This window comes from Vanacampus margaritifer, chromosome 1 (genome assembly GCF_051991255.1).
Source record: "Vanacampus margaritifer isolate UIUO_Vmar chromosome 1, RoL_Vmar_1.0, whole genome shotgun sequence".
Lineage (NCBI taxonomy): Eukaryota > Metazoa > Chordata > Actinopteri > Syngnathiformes > Syngnathidae > Vanacampus > Vanacampus margaritifer.
Genome location: NC_135432.1, coordinates 29048862 through 29063570, shown reverse-complemented (window position 1 = coordinate 29063570; position 14709 = coordinate 29048862). Strand labels below are relative to the sequence as shown.

At 41.1% G+C, this 14709-nt stretch overlaps 1 protein-coding gene across 1 annotated transcript in view; it reads left to right on the top strand.

Annotated features, from left to right (window-relative positions):
* noc2l (NOC2-like nucleolar associated transcriptional repressor) overlaps positions 1-14709 on the top strand; it is a 20618-nt gene extending 5909 nt beyond the window's left edge. The window contains exons 10-18 of the mRNA XM_077545781.1: positions 1129-1268; positions 1409-1520; positions 5505-5618; positions 6546-6647; positions 6932-7075; positions 9570-9683; positions 9820-9958; positions 12527-12601; positions 14438-14709. Coding sequence (XP_077401907.1) covers positions 1129-1268; positions 1409-1520; positions 5505-5618; positions 6546-6647; positions 6932-7075; positions 9570-9683; positions 9820-9958; positions 12527-12601; positions 14438-14574 — 1077 coding nt within the window. The 3' untranslated portion in view covers positions 14575-14709. The remainder of the gene's footprint in view (positions 1-1128; positions 1269-1408; positions 1521-5504; positions 5619-6545; positions 6648-6931; positions 7076-9569; positions 9684-9819; positions 9959-12526; positions 12602-14437) is intronic.

Sequence of the window (14709 nt, the reverse complement as noted above, 5' to 3'; positions counted from 1 at the left end):
ACCGCGGTCCTCGAGTACCCCTATCCAACCTATTTTCCATGTCTCCCACAAACAACACAGGTGTTTCAAACGATCAGCTAATCAGCAAGCTCTGCATGAAGGCTGATAATGATCCTCAGCTGTGTTGGCTGATGAGACATGGAAACCAGGCTGGATAGGGGTACTCGAGGACAGGGGCTGAGAACCAGTGCTCTAGGACAATGGCAGACAAACTCGGTCCTCGAGGGCAGGAGTCCTGCAGGTTTTGGAGGTTTCCGTCTTCCAGCACAAGCTGATTTTAATCAACGATCGTTATCATGCTTATGCAGAGCTTGCTGATGAGCTGATGATTTATCAGCTGTGTTCGAGAAGGGAAACATCCAAAAACCTGCAGTACTCCGGCCCTCGAGGATCATGTTTGTTCACCCCTGCTCTAGGTTGTCTCACAGCCCCCATCTGTTACAAACAGCACATATTTGGAGTGACTTGTAATTAATTATGTGTGCAGTTTTGATATGTTGCTTATCGCTGGCATGGGGCCGAAAACTTAAGTCACAATTTGCAGAATTTTACATTTGTTAAATAAAAATCTACACTTCTGGTCGGTCTACACGAGTGTGCATCATTTTGACCAATTATTGACCAATATAAACTGTTGAAAATGGCTCTTTGATCCAATGTTAATGGTTAAACAAACATGCCGTTTTTGGGGTCTCCTGCAAAATTACGCTTTGGGAAGTACAATGTTTTATTATGTATTACACTGAATACAAAAAAAGAATCATCAAATATTTTATTTTCAATATGTGGCCAAATGCATTTGGAAAAAAAATGACAACCCAAACATTAGGAAGAATTGGTTGCTTTTACGTAGTAAACCATCAGCCAATGTAATTCAGTATGATATCAAATAGTTATTATTGATATCAGACACTCAGTAGCGTATGTATGTTCATGTCCCTCAATTTTAGCTTGTGGAACCTCCTCTATGCTCAGTTCTTATTTCTCAATCAAATGCTCCATAATATGGTAGTGTGAGAACAACTTCTGTGTCGCGTTCATTGTTTTGAGGAGTGGGGACCTTAGGAACGTTGCCATTAAGAGACTGCAGATGAACCCTATGAAACTGTGCCTGTGTGTGTTCTTTAGGAAACATACCAGTCAGTGTACAACTGGCAGTACATCCACTGTCTATACCTGTGGTGTCGCGTCCTGAGCACCCTGCATCCCAGTGATGTCCTCCAACCTCTCATCTATCCACTGTGCCAAGTCATCATTGGTACTATCAAGTAAGTACTTTGTTTACCACAGCGATTGTATCCAATGTTCCTTTTTAAGGAGTGCAGCAAAAAAAAATTTTTCTTTAGCTGCTGTATGTTTTACCAACAGCAGGTGGCAACAGTGATCAATGTGTTCTGTCCCACTACAGGTTGGTACCCACATCAAGGTATTATCCTCTGAGGATGCATTGTTGCAGAGCCCTCACGCTGCTATCAGGCAGCACCAACACGTTTGTCCCGGTTCTCCCTTTCCTCGTAGAGGTGAGTCTCCATGCCACTCTAGTGCCTCATTTGTCCACTTCAAGCATGCTAATGTGGCTGATGGCTTTCTAGTTTTTCTCCAGTGATCCTAAAAATATGTACTTTATTTTGACACCTCATAATAAAGTGCCAGTACATGATGTTTTGGACTGTTCAAGATAAACGTATACAAGAAGGGTGAGGGCCTTCTGTTCCGGTGATTTAAAATTTATTTAAATTTTTTTACAGTACGGGCTACAGTAAAACACACCACCAAGTGTTCCCCAACACTCACATATACTTTTTTTTTTTTTTTTTACATACACTACATAGTAATTTGTCTTTTTATCTAAATTGAGACAATATTGAGATTGATTTTCCAGAATGTCTTGCCGACCATTTAAATTAATATGGACGACCACCAGTGGTGGGCAAATTTAGTTCCCGTTCCCTGCTGAGTCTGAGCAACAGAGAGCTTTGTTGCCTTAAAATGGTACGTCACCAACTGACAACTTCTTCACAGGGTGTTGTGCGTGTGCTTTGTTCGAGAGAAGAGAGTGCTCTTTGCCGCCAGCAACGACTAGCTTCCCCCAATAGGAGTGGTCTTTGTGTAGGTTTGTGCGTGTAGCAGTTTGATAGAAGCGATAAAGTCATGGTTGTGGTTCACACTCTGGTCTCAACACGCTCTGCAGACCACATCCTGTCTCCCTATGCCTTACACAACACCCCTTCTTACCCGTACTTTCACGCAGAGACCATGCCCCATTTAGCTAAGTCACCCCCCACCCCCTTCCCCTTCCCCAACATCAAAACCATTTGTGATGCACATTTTTTCCTCTGCTTTTTCCATTTACTGCTCCTCTTGTTTAAGGTAAGAAGAGGTGCGCTGCTACTGATTTAATTAGGGGAAGAGCGGCAGATGCTCCCTCCTCTGGTGTGGCTGTGTGTGTTCTTGCCTCTCCATGGGGGGTGTTAAGTTGGAGCTTTCGCATCAGCAGTGTGTGTGTGCATGCATGCATGCATCAGGGTTGGTCTGTGCTGTCCCACTTCCCCTTGGTTCCCCCTCAGACCGCCACCACATCCTCTGTTTATAGAGACAGCAGCGGCCAGCGCCGCCGCTTTGCTTCGCACACACTGAGCGCATTAACGACCACACAGGCACACAGAACCACACAATGATAAGCGGGTGTCAGAAATAGCTTCAAACACGTACACAGCACATTTTCACTCGTGCGCCATGTGGATGAATAGTCGACGCGCCGGCTGGAATGTTCCCTCACAGCCTAAGAATGTGCCGCATGACCGTAGCATAAAGTGGAGAAATAAATGTTAGGCTGTACTTTACCAATGGAATATTTCAAGTCTGTGTTCTTAATCAATTCAGCCATAACACTGATCATCCCCATGATGGTGTTGACTATTTTATTTTTTTGCTAGGCTTTTTTAAATGTTATCCATCCATCAACCTTCTAAACCACTTATCCTCGTTAGGGTCGCAGTTGTGCTGAATTTTGAAACCTATACCAGCTGATTTCTGGCGGGGGGGCAAGAAACACCTTGGACTCGTCACCAGTCAATGGCAGGACACATATTGACAAACGACACTCACATTCGCACCTATGGACAGTTTAGTCTTCTGTTAACCTAAGAAGGATGTGTTTTAGAATGTGGGAGGAAACCCAAGCACCCGCAGAAAACCCGTGCAAACGCCACACAGGAAGGAGAGTGCCCAGATTCGAACCCCGTACCCCAGAATTGTGACGGGGATCTGCTAACTGCTCGGCCACCGTGCCACCTAAATTTTAATACCTCAAGGGGAAATTAAATGTATGACAAGACACTCAATTTATTGCAGGTTCATACTAAAACTATGATATCCCATCCCTACTGTTGTTAAATTATTACTTATATATAACTTTAATCTGGTAAAATTATTACTTTATTATTGTAATATTAAAATTGTATTGTCTTAATTATAGCATAAATCCACCGCTTCAAGCTACGCTTGAACATTGTTAATGTTGCAGACCAAAAAATACATAGAATTTTAACCAGTGGAATAGAAGAAGAATACACTTTTACATGCAGAAGGGTACTGTATGAAACCATAGTTAAGTCTATCTACATTTCATATTTTGAAAGCTTCACAATTTCTTAGCCTTGTAACAAAATGTCATGTTTCCACGAAACAATACACTTAAGTTTATTTTTTCATGATGAGTTTGTATCTTTTTATGTGGTGTGCATTTGCTACCACGGGGTCTGTTGGTGGGATGGAGATCACTCTATAAGCTACATAAATAGTGCAATTATTGTTGCATCGTAGCAGCAATAATGGTAAACATCCAGTGTTTTGGGTTGTTTCTTCTTGGAACGTGGCTGTTAATTCCCATATACCACGGATGATCTCTGATCTGGTTCCACCTTTTTAAGTGCTGTATTACTAGCGCCTTTTACATGGCCTGTAAAAGCCGGCATTTCCCCCTTATTTTTTTCGCTGTTCTGTTTAAACGGCACCAACATTGAATGGAGGAGCAAAGTTGACCTTGACATTTTTCACTTTCAAACGTAGTATCATGGATGTAACAGGACGACACCTGCCTGTAAAGGAATTCCAATATACCAGGGTCAGGGTGTTAAATTCCAGGGTGTAAAGTTCATCACCCAACACTCGCTTCTCCCACGCTGTTGTGCTGTCTCTCTCTTGTGTAAAAGAGGCCAGTGTATTAGGTAACCCAACTGTTGTGCTTTGGTACAGGTGAACTTTTGATAGAATTACAAAAAAGGAATGTGACATCCTTAACTTAACTGGATTTGTGGAAACATGGTCACACCGGTGATCTAAACTCCCCAATCATGCGGCCTACTACAAGTCTTTGCTCCAGCGACCCAGACGCGTTTGTAGTGATGTCAATTACCTTGCATAACAAAACAACCTTATTCACCTGTGGAAAATGTGACTTTACTGGTTATCTTCGGTCATTGCAGCTGCTTTCTTTTAAGCATGTTGCTCAAACTTAAAATTGTTGAGTAGCAAACTGCCACAGTAAACTCGGCACTGACGTTCCAACAGCATGCTATGACTAGACTAGGTGGAACATACTGTAACATGAGAGGTGCGCCCCCCTTTCCCCACTCCCAAGGATGACCAGGGCCACAAAATCCGTTTTTTTTATTTTTTCTTATTTCTTTACTTTACACTTTAATATAAACAGCAAAAGGCTCAGGGTGCACTTATGTACAACATGGGTTTAAGATGCAGTCACGAAAAACAGAATCAGGATAAATGGTACAATTGGAAGCTGCAACTCTATAGTCACTCACCAATGAGCTTCCAGCAACTTAGAAACAAAAGGGCATACTAAAGGTGGCAATACCACCCTCTGGCAGGGAGGGACAAAACCACAGCAAAAATAACCCACGGTAAGAACACCCATTAACCTAAGAGCAAACATTAAATTTTTGTATCACTAAGACCTAGGGCATTTTTTGTATCACCAAGATCTAGTGCAATTGCTCCCTAAATGCATTGGCATGGTCTTTCCTGGTCCTTCCCTCCATGCTAATGACCTTCATGGTCATTGGCATAGTTTCCTTAGAATGTCTATGAGGAGGTTCTCTGGCAGCAGGAGTAAACTATGTATCGTGAAACAATTTTGGAAGACATGATCTCCCCGTGTTGCTTCACAACACGTTTTAGAGGATGGCCTTGGTAGATGTGCTGTTTTATAAGCAAGGAGCAGAACAAACGGTAGAGGAAGATGAGGCTTGATGTTGCTTTTTTCCATACCTTATGAAAAAAATTGAACAAAGTTTTGTTTCTAGAAATTGGAAGGTAAGTAGTCACATTTAGTCTAAATTTCCATGTTAAAAGACAAGTAGCATTTGAAGAGCTTAGTAAACTGGGAGACAATTAGAACCATCCGAACGTCCACAGTGGTGTTCTTGTATCTGATCGCTTTGAAGCTGCTGGCTCACAATTCACGTTAATCTTTCTCTTCACAGCTCTTTCAGCAAGTGGACTTCAACAAGAAACCAGCTCGAATGAGTAAGAAGCCCATCAACTTTGCAGTCATCCTGAAGCTGAACAATGTCAACTTGATGGAGAAAGCGTACAAGGTATCACTTGGAAAACGGGGCCTTTGAAGGTCACATGCAACAATAGCCTTTTTTTATTTAATACAGGAAACTCCTGAATGAAGGCAGAAAGGTTTATGGGATTATTGTTTGAAAATTGTGAAAAGTTGATGTTACACTTTCATTTGTCTATGAATTTCTAGTACAATATTGTGATTTTTAGGAGAGTTCCAATTTCAATTGATTTTTAGAGGGAAAAAAAATCTATTTTATGAATGGGATGTGTAACTTTTAAACTGTTTGATTTCAAATCAACAAAATCATTGCACTGCACAGCTTGACAATAGTATAAAAGTCACATTGGTGTAAATTGATAGGCCCAAATAACCACAGTTAGAAATGTGCATCGGATCTTTGTTGCGCTGAGGAAGAGCAGCTGATTTGACGTGCGGTTCAGGCCTTGGCTATGTTGTTACACATCTGACATTGTGTGCCAAGTGTGTGTGTGTTTGCACACATAAGGGGATTGAGCACTCAAAGTCCTCCTCCCAGGCCTCTAAAACTGTCCCTAAGTCACCACGCTCAGTGCCGTGGCCAAGAGGATTGTAGCACGGCCCTCTGGGATTATTCCCGCATGGTTTGTAATGGGTTTTTTTCTTACCTGGCTGTCACCTGACAGACATACACTCATGAAAGTCTATCAGCGCTTCCTAAATGTTTACACATAAACCCAGACAAAACCATTTACAAATAAATGTAGGTCGCAAATTGGTAAAATATGTCGTTTAAAATACTTTTTTTTTTCAAAATTGTTGTATTTTACCCTAATTCCATCTGGAGTTTTCCTTAAACAACAGCTTGTACACCAATGATTTGCATGGCTACTATTTAAACAATTAGTTGTATGGAATCCACACGAATAACACAGAGTCATGCCTAATTTTGTACAATATGCAAACTCTGTTGCAGGACGGATTGATCGACCAGCTGTATGACCTGATACTGGAATATTTCCACACTCAGGCTAGCTCCATAGGTTTCCCAGAGCTCGCTCTGCCCACTGTTCTTCAGGTAACATACACTATTTGTTGCTGTGGTCCTCATTGTTAAGTCATTTTAAGTTTAATACACGCATACACACAAACTGTATATACAGCAATAAAACTTTTACTTGTTTTTTAACCCATTTGTCTGTTGTGATACACTATAAAAAAGCTGAAAGGTCATTGAATATTAAGGGTTTTTTTTTTTACCGTTTCTATTAACAGTGGATACGTCCATTTTATTTGTATTAATACAAATTATTTAACGTTCAAGTGCTGTTTCCTTCAACCCTAACGCTCTTCCTCCTCCAGCTGAAAGCGTTCCTGAAAGAATGCAAAGTGGCCAATTACTGCAAGCCGGTACGCCAGCTGCTTACGAAGGTGCAAGAGAACAGCGACCACATCACAGCAAGACGACAAAGCGCCACCTTCGGAGTGGCCAATGCTAGTGCTGTGGTGAGTGGGGACCAAAGGGCTCTAAAAAAATGTTTATTATTGTTATTATTTATTCTTATAAATGTTGAAATACAGCTTTTTAGCATTGTAGTTTTTAAAGTGCTAAATAGGCACAGGTGAACTTTAGCCAACAAGAAAACATTACAGGTAATTAATACACTCAATGCATGTCTTATTAAGAATGATTAGTTGATTTATCCACCCAAAATTATAAAAAAAAAAAAATCCCAAATACCGGGGGGTTTTGACCAGCTTGATCAGAATCCATCATGACTGCAATATTATCAACTTTTAAAACAAACTTTCTCATTGAGATCAATAATATTATATAGTAATTTGTTTTAGAGCTGAAAATGTCGCCATCATTACAGGTTTGTACAGGCAATAAATTGAGTATCATGCTAACATTAATTTAAAATAAACTAGCAGTATTATTCACATGAGATGTACCCTCCATCTGATTTTTTTTTAATTAACTATACATGTCCAAGGAAATCCACCATTAATTAAGGTAGTAATTTGTTTTCAGACTGATACCAGTACGAGTACTCAACTCTTGAGTAGTCACCGATACCAAGAACCGATACCACTGGTACTTTTGATACATTAAGATGTCCCCCCCCCCCCCCCCCCCAAAAAATGCCAATTTTAAAGAAATACTTATATACCCCAATACAACATTGCTCTTAAAATTGCATGAAACTAACTAATAGCAATTTTGAAGTGGCCATAAGTAGCGAGTACCGATACCTTGAAATAAGGCTGGGTATCGGCCTGATTCCTGATATTGGTACTCACCCATCCTTACCCATAACACTGGGCCTTTTGCTCACAAGTTAGGTGCAAGCCGACTAGCGCAAGATGCTTGTTAAAATCACAAACTGTCTTAGATGATCCAAATCAAAGTATTTAGATCAAAGAAAGCTGAGAGTCCATTCAAGCCAGTGGACCAGTAAATATAAACATGACTGAGCAGAAGCATCACTTCTTTGCAGACATCCACATGGCTATTGTGGATCATTTCCTGACCGTTATGACAATGAAACACAATTTTCCTTTTAATCCTTTCATACTGACTTAAATAAGGTAATGTAAGGTGCACAAACACATGAAGGTTTGAATTCCAAAAATACTTTAGTTTTTTTTTCTCCACCAGAATTTTGGTTGAAGTCAACAAATTACAAACACTTGGGCTTTTCAAACAAACAAATGGATGAATGCTTCTCAATCATCGATCACAGTACCAGATTCATGACGCGGTTACTCATATTCCACCATTACAACATCATTTTTGCGTGTCAGAAGTCATCATCAGCGTGGTCAAAGTAGTCATGAAAATATGGTCTTAGTGTTTATAAGTCGACGAGGCAATAAGATGCGCAAACACATCATTGTGCTAAATGAACAGACAGCTTGGCTCCCGCAGCGGTCTTAACGCCGCCACTGCTGTCTCATTGGATGCTGTCACCATGGCATCCACTTCCTGGCAACGGAGCAGCGGTGGAGGTGTCCCTGCAGGCAGAGGAAAGGGGACGTCACCCCGCTGCTGTTGTGCAAAAGGCCACGGCCCCCTTCTGGCCACCTGCCCCCTCTGCTGCCATTTAGGCTGCGAGCCAACAGAATTAATGATTCAAGGCTGATGTCTCTTTTCTCTTGTTTTATGTTTTAGCAACAAGGGTAAATACAGAATTTGATGTTTTGTTGACAAACCCTATTTAAAGTTCATTTAAGATACGTAACTACTGTAATACTTTATTACTGATTTTCACTGCACTACTTCAGCCAAAAGCAAAGGATCTCATTGTGTGTGTTGCCTTTTCCGTTTCATGAAAACAAAGATGAGACAATAGAAGAAGTATGTGAGAAAAAAACCATATATATTCACCGGAAGTTAGCGTGTACAAGCAGACTCAGAATGGACTCGAGTGGTGCCTAAGCACTTTTGCCTGACGATAGTTGGAGATGATCACCAGTGCCCGTGGACGGATGTCTAAGCAGAAATATTTTTTTTTATTTGGGGGGAAGAGGGTGGGTGTGGGGGGGATTTCTACTTCCTCTCTCTGCTAATTGCCCTTACCTTGTTCGGGATCTCAGGCGATATCTTTTTTTTGTCTCAATAAACATGCTGTTCTTTAGTGGATGTGTTACATAGGAAGTTGAAGATTGCTATGCTAGCTTCTATGCTAGCCAACTAACACACTATGTGTTTTAATGTTTTGCATTACGTTAGAAGTTGTTTTTCGCTTGATACTTGAGTGATAGTGTTGGATAATCAACTCTCATATGACATTGAAATTATGGGTTCTTATCTAGTTTTTAACAGATTAATACAGGATTACCAATTTAATACTGTTAGATAAATACATGATTTGTGACAGTGGCAGTTTGTATTTATGAAAAAGTATATATAAATGATATCAGTGGGAAATTTGGTTTGGAAAGATTCACCAAAGTAAATGTAGATCAGGTGTTTTAATCCTTGCGCTCTCCTCAGGTGGCATGGGAGAAGGCGATTGAGAAAGAGGGAACTCCTCTAAGCAAATACTACAGCCAATGGAAGAAGTTGAGAGAGAAGGAAATTCTGTTGGAGATCTCTGGCAAAGAAAGGGTAAATATATATCCAACCCAAGACGGCAAAAACTTTCTTCACCCATCTTGCAAATCAATTAAGGCGTTAACTTTATGACTGGCAGCGTTGCAAAAAAACAAACAATACACTTAACACTGTTTTCTGCTTTGTAAAGATGGAAGATCTGAATTTGCCAGAGATTAAGCGTAAGAAGATTCATGAGAAGAAAGTAGAGGACAAGAAGGAGTTTAAGGGTTTGTTTGAAAGTGACTCTGAGGATGACGACGATGACGACACAGGACTCAAAATCAAAGGTAAGGGGATCGCTCCTTTAGAAATACAGCGGGACCCTAAAAAGTGTCTCATATTTAATCAAGGATTGACAAAAGTGGTTTTGCATTGCAGTTAGATTTCCATTTGTATTTTGCCCATCAAAACAAACACACTGCGATTTGGTGTTCCACAGGGTTCAATTTTGGGGCCCTGCTATTTTCATTGTATTTTCAGCCCCTGGGTTCCACCTTGAGATTCACTTTCTCATTCAGGCCACATTTGTTCTATCTGGGGGAATCAAGGCCTGGATGGAGCTGGTTTTCTTGAATTTCAATGAAAAGAAAGCAGAATTTATGATATTGGGTCCCAGTGGTCCTTGCATTTCACCCTACTGCCTTGAGCCACCTGATACTTTATCTAAAGCCAAAAGTCTCGAACTAGGGTTTTAATTTGGATGGTGATTTTCAATTCCAATGGCAATTTGGTGCAGCTGTTGTCTTTTTCAACCAGGGCAGTAAAGCCTCTCCGAACAGCATTTAGAATCATTAATCCATGCCTTCATTACATCTAGCCTGGACTTACTGCACTTTATTTTGGAGTCAACCAGGACTCTCCCTCAAGCATCTCCAGTTGGTCCAAAATGCTGCTGCTTGTCTAGTGTACTACCTGCAGCTCATAGGAAAGAAGCACACAACTCCAATTCTGGCTTCCTTTCAAAGACTCCCCCGCAATTTTAGAGTTAATTTTAAGATTATTTTATTTGTTTTCAAAAATTGGAATGGTCTGGTCCCATCTGACCTCTACGAGCTTGTCCACCCCTACACATCTTCCTGGTGCCTCAGGTCAGCAGACCGACGCTACTGGAGATTTCAAGGACTAAGCGGGGGCTCAGAGGGGATCGAGCCTTTTCCGTTGCCAGCCTCTCTCTTCGGAATGACCTCCTGCTAAACATCTGTCCATTTTTAAAACTGGTCTTAAAACACATTTTTATTCTATGGCTTTCGACTCAGCATGAGCACCTTCATTATTTTAGTGTTTTATGGTGTTTACTGTTTTTGTTATGATATTAATGTTTTAACTGTCTTTGTTTTTGCATATCCATGTTTTTCACTCCATGTACAATACTAAGAATGCAGCGATGGTTGTTTTTAGTGCTTTATAAATAAAGTTGAGTTGTGGTGAAGGAAGCAATAAGAGATGATGTATTACCAATGTTGGCCTCTTGGAGGCGGTGTTTTGCTAGGTTTTGATTCATAGGGAGAAGGCAGAGTTTCAGAAGGTGATGTCAGCTCAAGTCTGGTTTTTGTCCTGGACTCAATTTTTTTTAGTCCTTTGTTTTACTTCACTGTTATGTGAAGTAAATTAACCTGGAAATGTTCACCTTAGATTCAGGGGGGCGTTGGGCAATATCGCATTGTGTAATTAGCTCCCTTTGCTCTTCGTTGCTTTATTCTTTTGGAGTGTTTGTCCATAAAGCTTGCTTGTCCATTGGGACACATCCACGGAAGTTTGGGGGTGGCGGCAGCGATCCCTCTCCAAGGTCACAGAGGAAAAGAGGAGTAGGCGGCAGGGATTTTTTTTCCCTCTTTAATGCATCTGGACTTGATTGTCGGGAGAGTCCCCACAAACGCACGTGCGGCCGTCCCCCTCCGTGCCTCCCTCCCTCCCTTTGGTTGCTCTTTCCTCCGCCCAGTACAAACACAAACTGACCTCCGTCGACAGGAAGTACGGGCCCGGCTCCCTGCGGGAGTTCCTAATTCAAACCAGACCAGTGGAACAGCTAGAGGTGGCGGCTTCCTCTCTTGCTTTCATTGGCGTGCACACACACACACGACGGCACACGAATACAAATGTCGTCGTCCAGGCTTTTCGTCTTCACAAGCTTCTTTGTTGACACGCACAGCCCTGGAACATGCACGAGTGGCTAATGATGTTGTGTGTGGGGTGGAAAGGATGGGTGGGGGTTCGAAGTCCTCCAGGTCATTTAGGGGAAACCTTAATAGTAGTAATAGTGAAACCGTGAGCAAGTCAGTGAGTTGCATTGAATTTAGACTGCGAGGAAGTGCCCGATATTTTTATCCATGTTTGTGTCTGCATTTAAGGTGTGTGTATGTGTGTGCGCGCAATGTAGCCGACGTGAGGAAACCGCTCTGTAGTGTGTGTGCGTGTCTCGTCTACTCCCTCAGCCTCTCATCACACCTCAACTTCAAAGCTTGTGAACCCCCGTTGTCCCTTTGGCTATTCCATGTGCGCACACGCACGCACACACAAAACCTCCATCATAAGTGTTGCTATGAAACCTGCCTGCAATCTCCATTTGCTATATTTAGGCCGTGAGCCGAAGACGTCTGAAATTGCCAGTAGTAAACTGTCACGGGTGTTTGTGCGGCGCAGGCGGCGGCGGCTGTAATCGACTTTGGGTTCCATCTGTGGGAGGAGGGGGAAGCGCACACACGCTTTGCAGCTGCCTCTGATGCTTGGCCCACATCGAGGTGTCTCCAAAGAACGTCAGCCGTGTAGCAACGCAAACTTGTGGAAAGTCAACAGAGGGGAAAAATGTGCTTTTTTTCCCTGCTTGTAATGTTCTCTGTCTGTCTATCTGTGTCTAGATAAAAAGTCACTTGATGAGGATGACGATGAGGAAGATCTTGATGGGCCGTCTGACATGAGCGACGGAGACTCAGGTAGGTGTCAAATGATAAGCACAGTTTGTATTCTTAACTTTAAAAAACAAAACAAAATTGTCTTCATGTTTTTTTTTTTTTTGCTTTGACTTGCGAGTGCAAACTTGAGATATGAGCACTGTATGTTGGCAGTGAACTCAACTTACTTCACAACTAACAGCAGTTTGGCAAAAAAGTCAACAATTCTTCCAAAAACAAGGCATCAAGTTATTTGTTGCCACTCCCTGTTGAAGTTTACTGTCAAAACTAAACATAAAACAGGGAGAATTGCCCTTAGAATACCCCCACTAACGCAATGTTAACACATAATGGAAAACACCATTGAAGGGCTAACACTTAGCATGGATAGTTATGTTGCTATAACCCTTTATGCAAATAATATTCAAACACAGCGGTGGAGTGACAGCACGAGACAGACGATTTCATAATATTCGCCCAAAGAGGAGCAATTATTTGCAGGTTCATCCCAGGGCACCAAAGTGACATGTTTTGTTTAACAATAATAGGACTGTCACTAACGAATGTTTTTAGAATCTGTCACCCTATCCATTATTCCATCAATTTGAATTGGGTTCTGCCCCATTTTTGGGTTCGGGGCAAATAATAAAAATTCACACAAATTTGTGATTTTCACATTGCACATTCGCACATTTTTAGACGAACATTCAAGATATACACACGCACGCATGCATTTCCTAGCCCCTTCTCCTAACCCCAACAATCAAAAATGATTGCCTACCCCTATTCCTTACCCTAATCTCAACCTTAACCCAATTCAAACCTAAACTAAAACCAATTCTTGACCCTCAAAAAGAGGTCTAAACTTGTGGGGACCACAACTCTGAAATCCCGAAATGTTGGCACCACTATGTAACACAAACAAGACCACGCACACAAACACACGCACTCACACACAGGTCTCAAATGTTCACCTGGCCCGTTTCTCCTCCTTCGTCCGTCCATGAGGAGGCAGTGTTGCGGTCTCCATTAAATGGAAAATAAGCCACTTTGCAGTCATTACATACATTTTTTAGTATAAAGCAAGTCATCTTTTACATTTTAGTATTGCTCCATGGAAGTCGGACATTGACGCATGTGCACTCTCCACATAGTGTGTGTTGCTATTCTAACATTCCTCTGTGACATTACATTCAACATGCTACGATTCGTTCCGATTCGAATTTGGAAATTCTTTTATTTACGGCCAATTCGCTTCTCAATTGGAGGCACCGCTGAGACATCCTTTTTTTCTTTTTTCTTTTTTTTTTTTTTACCATATACTGGTAGTGTTGTGGTGTTTTTAACGTGAGGTTTCTTTTGTAATGAATTCAGAAAATTAAGTTTGGGTTTTATTCTAATAAATTATTAGTAGTTTTTATCCCATTGTCGTACTCTTAAGATTTTTTTAAATTGTGTTTTTAATTGTTTTTAAATTCTCATAATACATTGTTTTCTTATAATATTACTTTTTTCTGCTAAAATAATCTTGTTTTTATAATAATTACAGTAGTTTTGTAATGGGACTTTTTATGGTAAATATACTATTATTATTATTATTATATTATATTGTAATTTTACAGCTCAGTGGCAGTCAATTAACTCCCCCCCACACACACCACACACACACACAACATACACACACACACACAAACTTCTTAAAGTTGTGCTGATATGACAACTTTATTTTTGTAAAACCTCTCAAATGAAAGTTGAAAAGTTCATCAAACATCATTGTGGTAGTGCAGAAAGGGAGGGGGAAAAAACATCCAAACTGTCAATTTTCAGGTTTCAGGCAACTTTCCAAACCTTAAAATCAAACTCTGTTGTCTGGTGCAGATGAGGAAGAGGACGACGAGGAGGACGAAGAGGCGTCAAAGGTCCCTCAGCCGCTGTCGTCATCCGCTCTCTTCAAGCTGGCCGAAGGAGACGAGGATGTGTTGGAGGACCTGCAGCTGTCCGACGACGACGACTGAGCGTCTCGTTAGGAAAGCCGTTTAAGCGTTTAACATGCAGAAGATGTCTTTTTTTCTTTTGAAAGTTAGATTGACTTGTCTGTATAGTACAAACATTGAAATGTCATTTTATAGAGCATAAACACGTATAAACAA